This window comes from Anastrepha obliqua, chromosome 4 (assembly GCF_027943255.1).
Source record: "Anastrepha obliqua isolate idAnaObli1 chromosome 4, idAnaObli1_1.0, whole genome shotgun sequence".
In the NCBI taxonomy this organism is placed as follows: Eukaryota; Metazoa; Arthropoda; class Insecta; order Diptera; family Tephritidae; genus Anastrepha; species Anastrepha obliqua.
Window position 1 is genome coordinate 97204679 of NC_072895.1, and position 19257 is coordinate 97223935.

Genomic DNA, 19257 nt, shown 5'->3' on the forward strand with positions numbered 1-19257 from the left:
ACTCTGCTATCTACCAGTGAAAGTTTCTGTTAAGATGAACGTATTCAAACAAACAAAAAGACCGGCAAAGTATGCTGCTACAACAACAACAACAATCACCAAAGTTCTTAAAATGACCTCGTTATAAGCTATTATACTTTCCATATCGTCCACTGTTATTTTGTTAAATAATATACTCAACATACAGACATGACAGTCTAATAGTTTTATTATGCACCTTATCGAAAGATTTATAATTTTTTAATGAGACAGCTGCAGTATACAAACATACGAGCAACGGAGTGCGTGAAGGTCAAAATAAGCATCTTCATCATTCAAAGTAATTTGTTTTCTATTTATGTATAATAGCAAAACAGTTATTCAAAACCAAAGTCGGATGATTAATTTTGCGCCATCTTGTACAGGGTGGCTGATGAAAGCCGCTACCAAAAAAAAAATTGAATAACTTTTTTTCTTTTTAAGTTATCTGTTCCATTTTTGTTTTAATTTGCAGATTGATCTTTAAAATTTATTAAAATGGATAACTGGGACACGCAAACAAGAATTTGGATAGTCCGCCGCTATCACGCACTGGAGTCCGTAGTTTTGGTACAGAGAGAGTACAGGCGGATGTTTGGCGGCGATCGCCCGAGCAGATAGACCATAATGAGACTGGTGAATAATTTTGCTGAGCAAGGAACAGTCGCAAGAAGGCCTTATCATCGAAACCCACCAGTTCGGACGGAGGAAACGATCGCTGCTGTAGCTGCAGCTATACAAAGCAATCCAAGGGTTTCAACAAGAACCTTATCTGCTCAACTTGGTGTCAGCCGACAGTCTTTGCAAACAATAATGCACAAAGATTTAGACTTATTTCCCTACAAAATTCAAATGGTTAACAAACTGAATGCAGCAGACTTGCCGATTCGCTTGGAATTTTGCCAGAAGATTCTGCAAATGGTGGAAGAAGACCAAAACATGTTAAACTGCCTTTTCATGTCTGATGAGGCCCATTTCGATTTAAACGGCAATGTGAACAAACAAAATTGTCGAATATGGAGTACTTCTAACCCACAGATACGCCACGAGACGGAATTGCATCCTCTTCGCGTGACAGTGTGGTGTGCGGTTTCTTCACGCTGTATTGTCGGGCCTTATTTTTTTTGAAGAAAATGGTCACACCGTTACGGTTACTGGAGACCGTTATTTGAAAATGCTGAAAGAATTTTTCTATCCAGAACTACGCCGAAAGAGAATTCCTTTCAACTCTGTGTGGTTTCAACAAGATGGGGCAACGTCTCACATAGCCCAGACTGTTATGACAGAGTTGCGACGAAAATTTCCCAATAAACTGATTTCAAGAAACTCCGAATTTCGTTGGCCCCCCAGGTCGCCTGACCTTACTGCACCTGACTTTCTCTTGTGGGGTTTATGTAAACAAGAAGTTTATAAAACAAAGCCAACAAATTTGGATGAACTAAAACAATCCGTTAGGGCAACAATTGCGGCCTGTCGCAACTCTCAAAGCAGCAATGAACAACTTGTTACTAAGATGCCGCACTTGTGTCAACGAGCATGGGGGGCATTTAAATTTAATTATTTTTAAAACTAGTTAAGCTACATTTAATAAAATTTAATGACCTTCAACTTGAAAAAAAAATAAATGAATTCCATACACTAAAAAAAAAGTTATTTGAGTTTCTTAATGTAGCAAAATTCATCAGCCACCCTGTAGTACAGACATCATTTCTCATATTTAAAGAAAAGTTATGCAACTCATTTTATGGAAGACGCGTTTTCCAAAACATACGTAGATCGTCTCTATATTTATTTATTATGGGTATTAAATTTAGATGGAATGGAATAGGAGTTGAGCTTATAAATGACGGAAAAGGAAATACAAATTTACGCAAAAACGTATTAAATAAGAAAAGAATAATAAATTTTGTTTGTAGACCAACAAGCAGCAGCTGTTATTGAACATTTCATAGAGGCATTTAATTACTTGTTTATCATTATTTTATTTTATTACGTTCTTTTCACAACTGTGCACGCGCTGCCCAAATGCACTCACTCACAAAAAAATTCACACGAATGCACAGTGGTCCGGCGGCCGGACAAAATTCAATTTTTCAACATTTTTGAAATAAAAATTTGATAATGCAGATGTTTTCTTAAATATTCAAGGCAGATTTCCTACTTACTATACTTAATTTAAAAAATTGTTCATTGTAGTTTTATGACTTTAAACATGAAATTGTATGCAAATCGTACTTCATACAAGAGTTTCATTTTCATGTCTGCAAATAAATATTACCATTTGATTGTTAACCAAATATTAAAAAAAGAAAAGATAATTGAATATATTAACGGAAACAGTAATAATTCTCTTAAGTTGTGGTACAAAATCCAATTTTTTTTTTGAAATTTCAAAATTTTTCGAAAGTTTTTTTTTTAAAGATCATTTTTTTGAGTGGTGCACACCGGTCCACTTGAAATCAACATGAGTGATGTAGCCACATATTTCAGCTATGATCTCAAACTGAAACCTGTTGCGCAAAGTTGCGCAAATTAAAAATAATGTAGCTTTTGTGCATTTACCCACAGGCAAAACGTTAAATATGGCTTATGCAATTTTGTGTAAAAGACAGAAAAAGACATCACAGACCCCATCAGCATTAAGAGACAACTAAAAAAAAAATTTAAAAATTAAAAAAAAAAAAACAAAATTAAAAATAAAAAATAAAAAAAAATTAAAAATTAAAAAAAAAAAACTTAAAAAAAAATAAAAAAAATCTAAAAACAAAAAAAAAATGAGGAGAGAATAACCTTACCGTAAACCTCCACGTGGTACTCTCTGGGGTCGTGAAAAATGTAAAAATGAACTCACCAGCTAATTACGGAAGTAAAAATGTATTTATACTATTCAATGAATTTAAAATTTGCTAAAACTAAGGTCAGATTCGTCATCACTGATCCTTAAAACCCCTAAATATATATTTTCAGCTTAATTAAATGAGTTTTTGAATTTTGTCCGCCAACGCCTTCTGGTCGGACCACTGTGGAATGGTGCAATACTTTTTGCTTTCATGCTCATACATACATACAACCTTGTTATTCTCGTGATAAGCTCGTAGGATATGCAATGTGAAGAATTCAATTTTAGAAAGTCGGCACTCATGAGATTTTGATTATTCAACGGTCACGTGCCTGCCACAGTACAGTCTGATAATTTTTTTAATTTACACAATCATTATAGCGAAAATAACTGTAAGCCATCATTATTTCTTTAGAAATATGCCGGAAAAATTGTTACTCTTACTTGAGTGATTACGGCGTAGAAAAACGCATAATTTTGTGGCGATGTTTCAGTGTTCGCCTCCTTATGGAGCTATATTGCGGAACAGACTGTGCATGAAAGAGAGAGAAGCTGAGACTTAAGGGGGTAGTATGGTTAATTCGGTGTAAAACAATCATATTTTTCGAAATTTTTTTTGTCGACACAGTTGATTTATTCAAAATTTTAAAATTACTTCATTATAAAGTCATATTTAAAGAATATTGTGTGAAATTTTCATTGATTTTTATGAAGAAATGAGTTGGTGGCAGCGAATCTTCGCGGACGTCTCATAAAAAAGTTTTATTGCGGTGTCCCTCAGAACTCATTACTGGATCAACTAAAATCAAAAAACCAAATTGATTTCATCAGCTAATAAAGTTTCGCAGGTAACAACGTCGAATTTTTTTTTTTTTTTTAATTTTTTAAAGCGCTTTGAAGTCAAAACACCGATTTTTCATAAAAAAAACTTGAAAACTTTGTTGTTTTAAAATATGACAAAATTAAAAAAAAAAAAATTCGACGTCATTACCTCGTGAATAAAGTAAAGAAACAAAAAAACCAAATTTGAAAAGAATCGGTGCAGTAGATATGAATCTACAGTGGACACCGACCGTAAAAAAGGCAAGTGTGAGAAAAACGCGTTTAAAGATTTCGGCAGCGTGAAATCCGGTTGGAGAGGTAGATACTTAATCCTTTGTGTCTTTGTCAATTTTACTCCAATGCACTTCAAACTTTCACACAATAATCTTAAGATGTTATAGAATAATTTAAAAAAAAAAAAAAAAATGAAAAAAAAAAAATACCATACTACCCCCTTAAGCAATACCAGAGATCAGTTCTGTGTTCTATTTAAGCTCACTGTTGTTCAGCTAAGTCAAACCAAGCTAAGTAAGCTTAGCCAATACCTCATCTAAGCAACAACAAAGTCCCGAAAGTCCCGGAAGTCCCGAACATAGTCGTATATATGAGTAGCTCAAATTTAAATGTCATCTGCCGTAAGTTCGAATACAAAGAGGTAGAAAGAAAGACCACTTCGGACAGCGGTTTCCACGAGAGTCGGTTCTATTTACCGAAACGACCCGGATCTATATCCGGCCAAGACCTGTCACCCCAGCGCCATTCCCCGTATGTAAGTATGGGGAATGTTTATGCTGCTACAACAACAACAACTTCTTATAAAAAAAAAAATTATTGAAAAAGGATCGCTCCATTGTGCCTTGGCTTTGGTCGACAATGGAGAACGCTGCAAATATGGTATATCAAGTCCAGATCTGAATCCATTGGACTAGATAGAGTTTGTGTTAAGAATTGGAGAACATAAGGCCTCACAGAAATTTGGAGAGGCTCAAACAATCTTTTGTTTGAGCAGCGACGTCAATATAGACAAAATAGCTGAATGGCCTAAGCGTTTGAAGGCTTGTTTAAACGCAAATGGTGAACATTCCGAATGAAAATGAATTTTTTTTTTTAATTTACATGATTAAATAAAACTAGGAAGCTAGTAGCACTGAAGCGCCGTTTTGATACCATTATGAGACCTCCAACAGGCAGATATCTACAGGCAGTCAGAGCTGTTGATATAATGGAGGAGATTGATTGAATTTAGGTTGGCGCACTGCCCCAGGCTGTCGAAGAAAGGAGCGCCCAGTGACCTTAGTCGTCTAGCTGCCAAACCCGGACATTTACAGAGAAAGTACTCAACATTCTCCTTCTCTGAAAGGTCCCCACAGCTTCTCCCATGGGGATTAAATGGTAACTATAGCTTTTCCGCGTGTGTGCCGTTCGTCCAGTGACCGATAAACAGAGTTACGAGTTTGGAAAGGAATGGCGCACAAGGACTTTCTGAGTTCTTCGTATATCGTATCGGGGCCAAAGGGTTTTCGAAATAGCACATGAAGAAATGGAGCTCCATCTTTTCTGCGCTTTCCTGAGAAATAATTTGTGCAGTTCCTCTTTAATAACTGTCAGGGGGATGCCGAGGACCGGATAGGAGGTCTCTGAGGCCAATTCAGTCCCCATCCTGGCAAGCTCATCAGCAATTTCATTTTCCTCTATGCTCCTATGTCCTGGAACCCAGATCAGAGAAATGTTAAATGTTCCATTTTGGAACCGTCAATGAAGACAGAGATGCTAGCTTCGGTGCAGATTTTCCCCTCGATCCAATCCTGCCTTTTTGGAAAGATTGCTCTAGCACGACCCTCAAACTCTAGTTTGCGGATAGAGATATCTGTTCGAAGTTCGGAGAAATACGGTGTTAACTGCCCGAAAATGCTACCATGTCCCTTGAGAGATTGTCTCCAGAGGCTAATCTTCTTTAAACTGATTGCACTTTGAGCTGCGTTGGAAATGACGGAAAAGTCGATGGGGAGTAAGTGCAAAAGGACATTCAGGGCAACACTGGGGCAAGTTTTACATGCTTCGGTGATGACAATGTATGCAGTCCTTTGCACCCTCCCCAGTTTAGTGTTATTTTAGCCCTTCCGAAGAGCTTCGCACCAAACTAGGCATCCATACGTTAAATATTGTTAGTTTCCGAAATATTGAAAAATCTATTGGGAGAACATATTCCTCTATTCAGCGAGTTGTAACAAATTTTCGGCAAACTGGAATTTTTACATCTAAGCCCAGGTCAGGGCGTCCGAAAAAATTATCGACCCGGGAAGAGCGTTCTATAATCAACTTGGCAAATGTTAATCCCCGGATTACATCCTTAAAATTAGTTGAAAACATAAATCAAACATTAAAAAAAAGTATTTGTGGACTGAAACTGCCAGAAAAGTTCTACATCAAGCTGGATACCATGGTAGAGTCGCCCGAAGAAAGCCTTTCATTTCTCTTGTGAACAGACGTAAACGCATTCAGTTTGCTAATGAGTACATAAATAAGCCTCCCGAGTTCTGGAAAAAAGTAATATTTTCAGCCAAAAGTAAATTTTGTATATTCGGAATAAAAGGCCGTTAAATTGTTTGGCGAAAACCTGGAACTGCTCTTGTAAGGCAAAATCTTGTTGGCACGGTTAAGCACGAAGGTGGCGGGATTATGGTTTGGGGCTGCACGGCGGCAAATGGGGTGGGTCAGTTAGAATTTATTGACTCGACGATGGATAAATGGGGATACTTGAACACACTAAAATGGAATTTAAAACAAAGTGCAGAAAATCTCGGCTTATCAAGAACATTTTGGTTTCAACAAGATAACGACCGAAGCACACAGCCGAGATCGTTAAGCTTTGGCTCTTGTAACGGGTGATTAATTAAGAGGAGTTTTTTTTCATTTGCGTTTTTTTTACAGATCGCGCGCGAGTTGTGGCAAACTGTCATCGTGGATTTGTTGAACAGCGTTTGGCATTCCATCATGGAAAGACTCACACCGCAACAACGTCTACAAATTGTTCAACTGTATTATGAAAATCAGCGTTCTGTGACAAATGTTTTTCGTGCGCTTAGACCGCATTATGGTCAACATAATCGGCCTGCCTTAAACACTATTCGACATACCATCAACAAATTTGAATCCGAATATTCATTGGTGGATAATTCTCGACCGAATAAACCACGTCCAGCAAGAAGCATTGAGAATATAGCGGCAGTAGCAGAGAGTGTACGTGAAAACCGCCATGAATCGATTCGGCACCGTTCTCAGCAACTTGGACTGTCGTATGGAACAACTTGGTCAATTTTACGGAAGGATCTTCATTTAAAAGCATACAAAATACAGCTCGTACAAGAACTAAATCCAAATGACCTTCCTGCACGTCACCGTTTTGCTGATTGGGCTCTTGAAAAGATTGAAGAAGATCCGCTGTTTTCGAGCAAAATTTTGTTCAGCGATGAGGCGCATTTCTGACTCAATGGTTACGTCAATAAGCAAAATTGCCGTATTTGGGATGAAGAGCAACCAGAACAGGTTCAAGAGCTACCTTTACACCCAGAGAAAACAACGGTCTGGTGTGGTTTATGGGCTGGTGGAATCATCGGTCCATATTTTTTCAAAAATGATGATGACCGCAACGTAACTGTGAATGGTGCTCGCTACCGTACCATGATATCGGACTTTTTGCTACCTGAAATTGAATCTAACGATCTCTACGACATTTGGTTTCAACAAGACGGAGCCACTTGCCATACAGCTCGTGAAACAATGACTTTATTGAGAAGTCATTTCGGAGAGCAGCTGATTTCACGTTTAGGACCTGTGAGTTGGCCACCAAGATCTTGTGATATCACATCTTTGGACTTTTTTCTTTGGGGATTCGTGAAGTCCAAGGTCTATGCTGATAAACCAGCTACGATTGAAGCTCTGGAAGCCAACATTACGCGTGTTATTCACGACATACCAGTCGAAATGCTCGAACGAGTGTTTGAAAATTGGACCTTCAGAATGGACCACCTTAAGCGTAGTTGCCGCCAACATTTGAATGAAGTCATATTCAAAAAGTAAATGTCAAAGAATGTCCTTTCAAATGATAAATAAAGGTTTTGAACATAATTTACATTTTTGTTTTTTTTTTAACTATTGAAAAAAGCACCTCATGATTGATCACCCGTTACAACGCGCCAAAACAGCTTAAAACACCGCCACAGTCCCCAGATCTTAACATGGAGCATCTGTGGGATCTATTGGAAAAAAGAATTCGTCAGCAAGTGATTACAAGTAAAGAGATTTTGCGGAGTGTCATGAAGGCAGAATGGAGGAAGATAACAGCAGAGGAAACAGAGAAACTAGTAAGTTCAATGCCAAATAGGCTGAGTGAAGTCCTGAAGCAACGTGGATATCCAACTAAATATTAGATTTAATTTTTGCATATAGCAAATCATGTTTTTGTATTAGACTTTAAGACTGAACGCAGACTTTATGGTCGCTTTATTTACTTGTTACAGCCATTATTCACCGTTATCTAAAAACTTATGTGAGGAATCTTGAAATTTATTATTGTTTTTGATACTTAAACATATAATAAACATATAAATATATACAAATTTATAAAAATTATAAAATCAGGTTATGTGTTTCATTCACTAAAAAGTTATTGTAGGGTGAACGCAGACTTCGTGAGGCATGTGTACATCCACAGCACGACCTGCGGCTTGAGACCCCATTTTTTACCGAACATAGATTTGCAGGAGTAGAAGGCAGTACTGGCCTTCTTTACCCGATTTTCAATGTGTAGCTTCCAATGGAGTTTGGAGTCAAGTATCACTCCAAGATACCTAACTTCCGATGAGAGCGTGAAAACGTTGGGAAGTCGAAAGGGGCAGCCCAGCGACTGAGTACAGCCAGTGACCTTTCCAAATTCTCAGCCATGACTGAGGGAAACGGTCCCGATACCATCAGGACCAAGTCATCGGCGTATGCTACTACCTTAACCCCACCCTTATTTAGCATTATCAGAACTTCGTCAATAGTAGGGGTGAAAGGGTATCTTATTTTTTATTGAATAAAAAAGTTATTCAAAAACCAAATTGGATTATTAGTTTTGCGCCACCTTGTACTCATACACGTTTTGAATGTTGATAAAAATTAGAACACATGAATGTACGCGTAGATATTCAAATATGTATGTATGTATGGATGTATGTCGCATACTTATATAAATGCACTTCCTTTTTCTGAAGTTCACGGGCGGTGCAAGACGGATTTTAATCGCCCACGAGCTGCGAGTAATTCATTTGTATGCATATCTATGGAAATTGCACGAGCATTAAAAAACCGAGTTCCTGTATATTTTTACATCATACCGAAATGCGATAAAACACAATTTTCTTCTGCACATACACATTAAACAATACACGAGTGATACGTAGTGCAGTAATACATATATATATATATATATATATTTTATTTGGTATAGGTGTTTTACAAACGTATTTGCAAATAAATGCATAAATGAGTTCCTTTTTTAACATATACTGTATAATTAAAAATAATAAAAAAAACGAGACAGTAATTAAAAATAAGCGACAAGCGCGAAAAATATTTGATTATAGAATAACACAATTTTTAGTAATATAATACAACAATATATAATACATATGTGGATTATTTAAGAATGATATTTCATGGGCAATTGTACAATAGCGCCGATATGATTTCTGGTCATACAATAATGATATTTAATCCAAGCATTCACCATTTAAAAAGCGAACTACCTTAAAACTTATGTGATACACATTGATTTCACTGGTAAAGATATTCAAATTACTTCAGGGAATGGACGATCAAAAAACCTACTCAACGATTCAATTATCTAGAAACTCCCATTCGCTAGAACTGCCATTAGATTCCACTGAAGGCGGTGGAGTTTCTTTATGCGCCATAGGCTGTGGTGCGCATGGATCACATGCACGTCGAAAATCTGGTAAAAAGCTGCTAATTTCCTCATTCACTGGTTGTGTGGAAACGAATTGTAAATGTAGAGCTGCGGCTGAACCAACGGCTGTGGGCGCAGACTGATTTGATATGCCAGCGCTGTCACTGTCCTTGTCGTACTCCTCAACCAGTGTCGCAGCACGCAAAGCTGCATGACAAAGATTGTCAATTGGCTGACCAGCACTATAATCCGAGTAAATATTGCCCTCATCATCCTCTTCCTCGATGTAGTAGACTTTTTTTCGAGGCGTTGTTTGTACACCTGCATCCTCTACCTTTGTTTGTTTGGGATATGCCGCTGCGAGCTCTTTGAGTGGTGTTGGCGTGGAAGCTGGTGCAGCAGGCAAGGTGTGTGTTGGTGAAGGTGATGCAGAGTCTAAGCTAGATTGTTTGGGGCCAAGCGAAATGCCAGCTAAATTGAGTTCTTCAGCTAGACTTTTGGGTTTAATGGAGAGTGACTTCTTGGCCGATTCGGGTGAAGCAGGCGAGAGCGGTGTTGATAGGAAGCCGCAATTTAGTTTCGTGTTGAATGTTTTGTTTGATTTGCTACAAGATACAAAAAAATATCAGTAAGTGCATAAAAATAAAGTTTAACAAAACAATAAGAGATGAAGTGAAATGAGTGTAAGAAAAAAAAAAGTTAAGTAAAATTGAATTTTGATGCTAGAACATCATAAAATGTTCCCCTCAAATTTTTAGGCAATGCCGCTGAAGTAACAGTCCTCGACCGCTATAAATCCCGGTCATTCCATTAACGTATAACGTGCGGCTCGCGTGCGAAAGTGAAAATTGTACCTCTAATTTGATCGCTCACCTTTCTTCACTTTCGTTATTTTTTGCCACTGTTGATGCGCAAAAACTACTATTCATCAATGTCGGTTTAGTTGTAGTCGTGCGTGTTATATTCGGCTTTGCTTCCGTAACTTCCACAGCCGTCAATGCTTTGTGCACCGTTTCCAATTCCGTTTCCGGCTCCGCAACACGCCCGATTTCGACAATGCCCTCTGACTTTGTTGGAGCTTTAGACGGGACACTACTGGTAGCAGGAAGATTCTCCCGCTCGCGGCTGTGCCGAGTACGTTTTTTTCGCCCTCCTCCACTCTGTGATATGCCGCTGTGATGTAATATCGATTGATCGAAATCCATTTCTGATATTTGATTAAAAATTTCTAAACGTCGATTTTGTTCGGCCCGTGGCGATTCTACCGCCAATTCAATTGGTACATTCAAATTGAGCGCCTCAACGGGTGGCAATTCAAAACATTCTTCCGCTTTACCCACTGGCTGCTCAGATGGTTCGAACGATTCAACGGGCGATTCGAAGGCACCAGCGATAGAAGCGCCCAATAGAGGAACTGGTGGTGGCATTGATGGATTAAAAATTATTTTGGCTATAAAAAAAAAATCAATAAGTTATTGGAATTGCATGCAGTCGAATGATAGGATTTGTACTACCAGTTTTGCTAGGCTTCTCCGGCATTGGCGCCACTCGGAGCAATGAACGGTCTCCTTCCAAAATGAAAATCTCCTTGCCGCAAACACAAAAATCAAGTATTTTCCGAAAACCACGTGCCACCGCCTCAACGCGCAGTCGATCCAAATTCAGCACGTACAAAGTTGACTCATCGTGCGTTACGATCATCATATCCTGTCCTGCATATAAATGCAATTTACCGAAACTTCTGGCGTTCTCATCATTATCTCCCACATCGATACTGGAAGATGTGCGTCGCTGCGAAAATGCTTTGGGATTTAGTATAGGAATTTCCCAAGTAGGACTGCGCGCTATTGCCTCACGAAATAGCAATGTTTTCTCCACGTTTCCCTCAGCGTCAGCAATCCAAAAACGCAAACCTGGACGGCCACAAATCAAAACTGGACGGCGTGTTGGTTGCTGTAGGAAGATGCTACCACAATCCGTCAATACCTTTCGATCCTTTTTTCCAACCTGAGTCACTTGCCATTGACCAGTGATCGTGTTACGTTGACACACCACCGAACGGTAAAGTGAAGACACTAGCAAATAACTCTGGCAAACGCTAAGTTGTACAATTTCATAAGTTTCGCTAAGTATCTCGACCGATTTGCTAAGGTGCTGCGATTGAGAAAAATAATATTAACCTCGAAATGTTATCACTATGGCATTGCACTTACAGCTTGAAAGTCAAATTCGGTTAGCACTACTACACCCTGCCGATCGCCTGAATAAAGTTTCATCCCATTCTTGGACCATTCCACACAGCTAACGGCGCAGTTGTGCAAGTCACGTATGGTGTATCGCTCGATAGGTTTGGCGCGGGTACATGGCGCTACCAAATTCAGGTCAGGCGGCAGCTGTTTTTGTATTTGAAATACGCTCACTTTACCACTAGAATTGCCTGCTGCTAGCATATATTCCACTGAGTCGACAATTTTCACGCAAGTAATACGCGCAGTGGACTAATGGAGATGGGTGAAAAATAGGATATGGAAACGATAAATTAGAAAATTACTCACACTAGACACGCAACATTCCTAGCTTATAACATCAAACTAAGAGTGTATTCTGTACAAGCATGAGTCATTTAGGCGGTTTGTAAGGAGGTGGAGTAGATGCCCATTCGCTTCTGAATCCTTTTTAATATTAAAAATTCATTTACCTCTGTGCGCAACTTTTGTAATTCGCCGTTATACCGGTCGTACCAGAAAACTATGCCAGCATCACTACCCAAAGCCAGAAACTCGGAAATTGCATCGACGCAAGTGATATTCAAGTCGGCTGGAAAAATACCAAGCGCACGTGTCATACGTACAGGTATCTTTTCCATTATATCCGTTAGAGGCGCCCATTCTCGTATCGAATACAATTCCTTGGAGTTCATCGAGTGTTTAGCAATTACGTACTTATTTTTACAAGGTTTTTTACAATCACTTTTTTTGTTATATTTTTCTATTTGTTTATTTACTTTGTCTCTTTTTCGTTGTCAACACAAAAGCAAAAACAACAAGCAAGCGGCAAAAAAATCAGCTGAGCTGCCACATTGCCACACTCTCAGAATATGTGTAGAGTACGATGGGTAAGAAATGGATAAAGTACGTTCACATATGCAGTAATTAGCAATAAATACACAAAATTAATCTATCCGTTCGCAAATGGTAGATTGCCTGCAAAATTGACAATCAACTGTCAGTACTGTTTTCAAAGGTTTTTTTTTTCACAGAAATTGTTTTAATGGCATATTTTGGTTTGTTTAATTATTAGCAATGATATGAAGAATAAACAAGGAGAGGGAATAGCTAATTTTATTGCGCAATTGGCTGTTGGTAATAAACAGTTCGAGGAAATCCGTAAACGACGTTTACTGTGGCTTCAAAATTTATAGCAGCAATAGGCATGCGAATATTGATATTACATTTTATAATAAGTAATAAAAGGATAAAACGTTATAGACACACACTTTTTTCTGTTATATGAATGCAAAATTAATAACACCTAACTCAAATTTTATTCGAATTATGTCTACAAACCAGCACGGTCCTCGCACTTTTCCAAATTAACCTACTTTTTCTGCTTCTAAGAAAAAATAAACAAACAAAAAGTCCTCCAATTCCATTCCTCAACGCCAAAAAACGTATCCTCCCGCACAATATATACATATATCTATATAATTGGCGCGTACACCCTTTCTGGGTCGAGCTCCTCCTCCTATTTGTGGCGTGCGACTTGATGTTGTTCCATAAATGGAGGGACCAAATGTTTTTTATGGGGAGCTTTTTCGTAGCAGAATTACACTCAGAGGTTGCCATTGCCTGCCGAGGGGCAAGCGCTATTAGAAAAAACTTTTTTTCTTCATGGTGTCACAGAGATTCGAACCTACGTTCTCTCTGAATTCCGAATGGTAATCACGCACCAACCCATTCGGCTGCGGCGGCCTCCCGCACAATAGTCTGCGCATTATTTGCATTGTGGCTGCTAAAACACACACATGAAATTTAGCAAAGTCCTCAACTATCTGTGCGGTCCTTCTGCCAGTAAAATGTGAGACACAGATGGCGCTCCAAGCAGTAGGAAGGCGTTGTTCCTAAGTGCCCATTTACACAAGGAGACATCTGGAAGGGAAACATTTTGTTCAAGGGCGAAGGACGGTCGGGGAAGAGGGAAGGGATTTTGTCTCCCGTACTCGGCGACACGCTTTGCTCTTCTTATTCGTATTTCTTATCTTAAAGCAATTTTTGACAGTTGCTTCATTCGTTTTCTTCTTTTGTGGAAGGAAGTTCTAAGTTATGTGTTGGTTTTCAATCAACGGAAGATAACAACGATGACAAACATCCGAACGCTGCTTGGGAAATGCACGATTATTTTTGTTAGTAAAGTAGGTATAATTTAAAATAGTTATGGGACATGTTTATGTTCATTTCTAATTTTTTCCTGCATTTCTAGATACTCAAGTTAATTATTTACATATGAAGTATTTTTAATTTAATTTTTTTTATTCAAGTACAACAATTTATAAATATATTTCAATAAAAAAAACAACAAATTATTTATTATTTAACCAGTTTGCATTTTTCATTCATATATTTAAGAAACTGTAGTCGAACGCTCTCTGCTTTACATGTAAGCGCGTGCGAGAATACATCCGAACCAGACGATGATAAAGCATTAAATGTCAAAATGTTGCCGAAAACAATTTTGCCCGTGTGGCCGCGAATGAGACATGAAAAGAGAATTTCCAGTGTCTCCCTTCCAGATGTCTCCTCGTGTAAATCGGGTCATTCTTAAAAATAATTATATAAAACACAGAAAACACAGGGTTGTATGTAATAAAGTGCGGTAATAATCTAGGACTATTTTATAATCTCAGATTTCAGGAGAGAAATTTTATATGGGTAATCTCACTTTTTAATTACGGATTGGGAGTTAAGCACGAAAAAGTAGATAATCTACTTATATGTGAACGTATTATTAGCGGCATTTACATGATACGGTTTTTTCAAAAGATAATCATTTCAAAGTTGTTCGCCTGAGAAATTGCTTATCCACAAAATTCATACGGTAAAAGAAATTGAATCGGGTTGCATTTAGTGTAATGCCGCATAAGAAATTTTAGGTAAAATATAATAATTTATTGAATGAAACTTGATAGAGGTGCTAGGGAGTAATTCCTAAGCAACCTTTATAACTCCCAACACTTCAAAAAAGAGGTTGTCTGTAAAGTCGGTTTACTGACGATAGTTTAACGTGATAACGTCATAAGAAAATACTAACTGAATGGTTGCATTTTTCAAAAGAAAATTTTAATTTTATTTGTTTGATAGATATTTTTTATGGATATAGAGAATGAGTTAACATTAACATAACATAATATACTTTAACATAACATAACATAACATAACATAACATAACATAACATAACATAACATAACATAACATAACATAACATAACATAACATAGCATAACATAACATAACATAACATAACATAACATAACATCACATAACATAGCATAACGTAACATAACATAACATAACATAACATAACATAATCACGTCAAAAAATAATAATAACATTAAAACAACAGGTATTATTAACAAACTTAGTTTTATTTTAAATTCTTCAAGTAAATCAAATTAATAATAATCAATAAGAAGGCATATGCAAATACAAATACGTGAATTTATATATGTACATATGCGCATATACATACATATACGCTCACTTAAGTAGGAGAGAGCAAGATGTCGAACGTTGCCGTTCGTTTGCTTTGTTTGCTTTGTCGTTCGTTCCGCGCTTTCGCTTGCAGTTCATTCAAGGTAACGGCAATGAGCAAGGTAACGACATATGAGCGAGGTAACGGCAATGAGCAAGGTAACACTAATGAGCAAGGTAACGACACATTTTTTCGTGCGTGCAGCCTGTTAAATCGAATTATAAGACGTTATCACGTCAATAATAGTGCCTTCAGCATTCTTCGTTATAGTTTGGCACTTTATATTATATTTGCTTCTAAACTTCACTTCAATTCGTAAAATATATAGTCACACGTATTTTACTTGTTTTGAAAATATTGCAATGAAAATTAAATGCAAATGCATATATCAATATCATATTGTTCAAATTTTAAACGAGAATAACTATTCCGCCTGCAAATGAAAATAAAAATACAAAACAAAAATCGAGTATTTCAGTTCAGTGTGGATGATGGGATGAGGATTTAATTTATCTTTATTTGAGATGCATGGCAGAACTAATTTTTCGCTAAATTACACAACTTCAACAATAAATTACTTAAAAACTATAAGATTTTTTGGGGGGTTGGCTTTCATTTGTAAAAAATTTATATTAGATTAGATGCTATATGAGATTTGCACTTCGGCCTCATAGTCTTTTGTGCCGTCTACTCATTACTATACCTCATCCAGACACAGTTATCTTATTAAACTCAGAATAGAGCTGGGTTGGATTGAGCGAATGTACCTTTCTTCAGGCTTCAGTTGGCCAAGATGTCTCAATCTTCTCCGCGCTATAGAAGCGCATTGAAGAAGAATGTACATTAGAGCTTCCTGGGACTGGTCGCAGAAGCGACACGAGTCAGTAGACCATATCCCCACCATTTGCAGATGACTACGTAGTTTGCAGTAGTCTGTGAGAATGCCCGTGAGCATTCTCAGTTTATCATTCGCATTATGAGTTTTTTAAAGATCTTTTGATCGTGCCCTCCCAGTAAGGATTTCGCCTGGCATAGGCCCATAGTTTGGTGATAGCAAACCTCCCTCAGCCCTAGCTCTTCGCTCCTAAGCTCCTCCTTGATGGTGTGTTGTCCCATATCAAGGAAGAGGTCGGGTCCTTTTAAAAGCAAGGCCGCAGCCTTTCTTGCCGAACTGTCACTTTGCTCTCCCAATTTTTGTGTGGTGTATAATTTTATGGCAATATCGAATGTCTATTTGCAGAAATTAATAATAACTATAACCAATTTGCTGCATGCGTTATTATACGCAAAACTGGTTTATTAAATAAAAAAGGATATTTTGACTTTCACGCCCCATTTGCAAAAATTATAAATCTTTCTTTACGGAGTTTAATTTTAGGCCACCTTTTATAAACCATATATATCCCAAGGGGGAATTTAATGGGGCATAATTTGGTGCTAGTTTGAAATCCGCTGATAGAATGTAAACACCAACGAGTTTGTTGACTTTCGCAAATCAGCTGTTAAAGTAGAGCTGCCCAACTCCAAAGTCAGTCGATAAATAAAGTAAACAAAAGCAAAAAAATTGCCTAATTAAGTAATTATACAGAAATTTCTACAGATTAATACATAAGAGAATATTTTATTTCATTTGAGTAAGTTACTTAAGTATATATTTTTAGTTTTTGAGACAGAAATTAGATACACATTTTTAATGGTTTCGTCAAATAAGTGGCTGGTAACCATATAAATGAAAACGTAAACAAACCAAAAGGCGCTAAAGATAAACAATTGAACTAACCAAAGAAGCAAGAACAAGAATACTAATTGGTGCAGCTGCTAGAAAGAAAATAACTATGGATTCCGATCAAGATGAGCCAGTCAGCAAAATTATGAAAAAAGAACCCAGCGAAATTGATATTAAATCTGAAATTACGGAAGCCAAGAAAGATCGAGATGAGGCGAAGGAGGTTAAAATCAAACAGGAAGATCGTGCAACAGAGGAGATAAATCGGGAGACAGATGAGTCTGCTATAGAACCTCAAGCACCAGTGGATAAAATTGATTCACTAAAAAGTCTTGGACCATTCATAGCCGCACGGGACAACTCGAAAAACATTGTTTATTTTCAGGATTTGCCAGATACTTGCAAGCGTGAACCATGCATGTTGGGAGTAGATGAAGCTGGCCGCGGACCAGTACTTGGGCCGATGGTTTATGGCATTGCGTACTGTCCAATAAGTAGCGAGCAAGTGTTGGTGGACTTGGGATGCGCGGACTCTAAAGAACTAACCGAGGAAAAACGTGAGCTCATATTTAACGAAATGAATACCGCAGATACGCCTCGTGCTTGTGTCGGCTGGGCAGTGGAACTGATATCACCCAATGTTATAAGCACCAGTATGTTGCGACGCACCAAATGTTCTCTTAATGAGGTATCGATGAATTCAGCCATTGGACTCATTCAACGTGCTGTTGATGAAGGTGTAAACATTGCAGAAGTTTATGTGGATACTGTGGGACCACCAGAAAAATATCAAGAAAAACTGAAAGGCATTTTTCCACAATTCAAAATCACAGTGGCTAAAAAGGCAGACTCTACTTATCCAATTGTATCGGCAGCCAGTATCTGTGCTAAGGTCACGCGTGACACAGCTTTGAAAGTGTGGAAATTCCCAGAGGGTATAAAGTTGGCTTCAAATAAATTTGGCAGTGGTTATCCAGGCGATCCGGTCACCAAGCGGTTTCTCAGTGAAAATTTTGATATGTTTTTTGGCTTCCCGCGTCTTGTACGTTTCAGTTGGTCAACTGCCGAAAATGCGCTTGCGGACAAAGTATACGAAGTAGAATTTGACGAGCCAGACGATCAAAAGCCTAAGTATTCTGGGCCTAAGTTAACGCAATTCTTCAAGGGAACCACAAAAACGGGCGAGGTGAAACGTAAGCCGTGCAGATTTTTCAAGGAACGTTTTCTAGATAATGTTACTGATTTTTAGTTCCATAGACATATATGGGAGACCTTAAATGTGTAGTGTTTGAAAATTGTGTATTGTGCTTAAAATAAATGTTTTGCTATTAAATCCAAACATATTAATTTAATATACACATGCATACATACATATATGCAGTTGAGCTCTTCATGAATGTGTAGAAATAGAGTTCTCAATTTATTTTTAATGATTGAATTACGTTATCATAAGTAAATACGACCATAGAATATGGTCCCTTATAGGAATAAATATCCTATAAGATAATCCATAAACCTGGTAATAGAACAGATAAAATATAATAGAATTTTCTGTGGGAGCGTTTCAGATCAACGTCTAAAATCGCCACTCTCGCTTTTAGAAAATTTATTAAATTTTCTGATATCATAGACCGCAAAAATCATATAAAACCAGAATAAATGGTGTCAAGAACATTCAGAAATAGACTTCTATATATTTCGAACCCAGTAAGAATACCTTTAAAAATATTAACTTCTTGGTAATTAGTACGTGTCTTCTGAAAATAAACACAAAATGAACCATGAACAGGGAATATTGAATTTCCCGACCCCAGTGGGAGTTACTGGATCCAATATATGTACATATATCGTAATGATGGGTAATGGTCGAATCAGGATCATTCTAAACAAACGGTTAATTGCGTCCAGAAATATAGAATTAGCTTATAAATTGACTAGCGCTGCGCATGCTGGTCCAAATAAATTTAGAACGAATTAGACACATTTTGTCTTGTCCACTGACTAAACGCACCCAGCTAATATAGCCATGAAAACCTAACTACCAAATTCTTTCCAATTTCATATGCCTTAGAAATTATTGATTCCCACGTGGAGTAGATGAGCTTACGTAGGTGACTGGGTTGGGAATTGCAAGTTCTTGTTTTTATTTAGTA

General features: G+C 37.6%; 2 protein-coding genes across 2 annotated transcripts; one reads left to right on the forward strand and one right to left on the reverse strand.

The window, feature by feature from the left end:
* Positions 1 to 9196: 9196 nt before the first annotated feature.
* Positions 9197 to 12634, reverse strand: LOC129245601 (WD repeat-containing protein CG11141). Its single transcript, XM_054883868.1, has 5 exons — positions 12328 to 12634; positions 11843 to 12127; positions 11144 to 11783; positions 10503 to 11079; positions 9197 to 10234 (listed from the first exon to the last, which is right to left on the reverse strand). The coding sequence occupies exons 1-5, from the start codon at positions 12547 to 12549 to the stop codon at positions 9559 to 9561; spliced, it is 2400 nt and encodes a 799-aa protein (XP_054739843.1). The 5' UTR covers positions 12550 to 12634; the 3' UTR covers positions 9197 to 9558.
* A 4310-nt stretch (positions 12635 to 16944) lies between these two features.
* Positions 16945 to 18437, forward strand: LOC129246104 (ribonuclease H2 subunit A). Its single transcript, XM_054884649.1, has 2 exons — positions 16945 to 17012; positions 17090 to 18437. Exon 2 carries the CDS (start codon positions 17214 to 17216, stop codon positions 18351 to 18353), a length of 1140 nt encoding a protein of 379 aa, XP_054740624.1. The 5' UTR covers positions 16945 to 17012; positions 17090 to 17213; the 3' UTR covers positions 18354 to 18437.
* Positions 18438 to 19257: the final 820 nt, after the last annotated feature.

Bases quoted from the DNA above. Each gene is read 5' to 3' on its own strand.
- LOC129246104 (XM_054884649.1), top strand. From the start codon at position 17,214: ATGGATTCCGATCAAGATGAGCCAGTCAGCAAAATTATGAAAAAAGAA.
- LOC129245601 (XM_054883868.1), bottom strand. From the start codon at position 12,549: ATGAACTCCAAGGAATTGTATTCGATACGAGAATGGGCGCCTCTAACG. The intron at 12,128-12,327 runs GTAAATGAATTT...CATCTCCATTAG, and splicing joins TACAAAAGTTGCGCACAGAG to TCCACTGCGCGTATTACTTG. The intron at 11,784-11,842 runs GTAAGTGCAATG...TCTCAATCGCAG, and splicing joins CCGAATTTGACTTTCAAGCT to CACCTTAGCAAATCGGTCGA.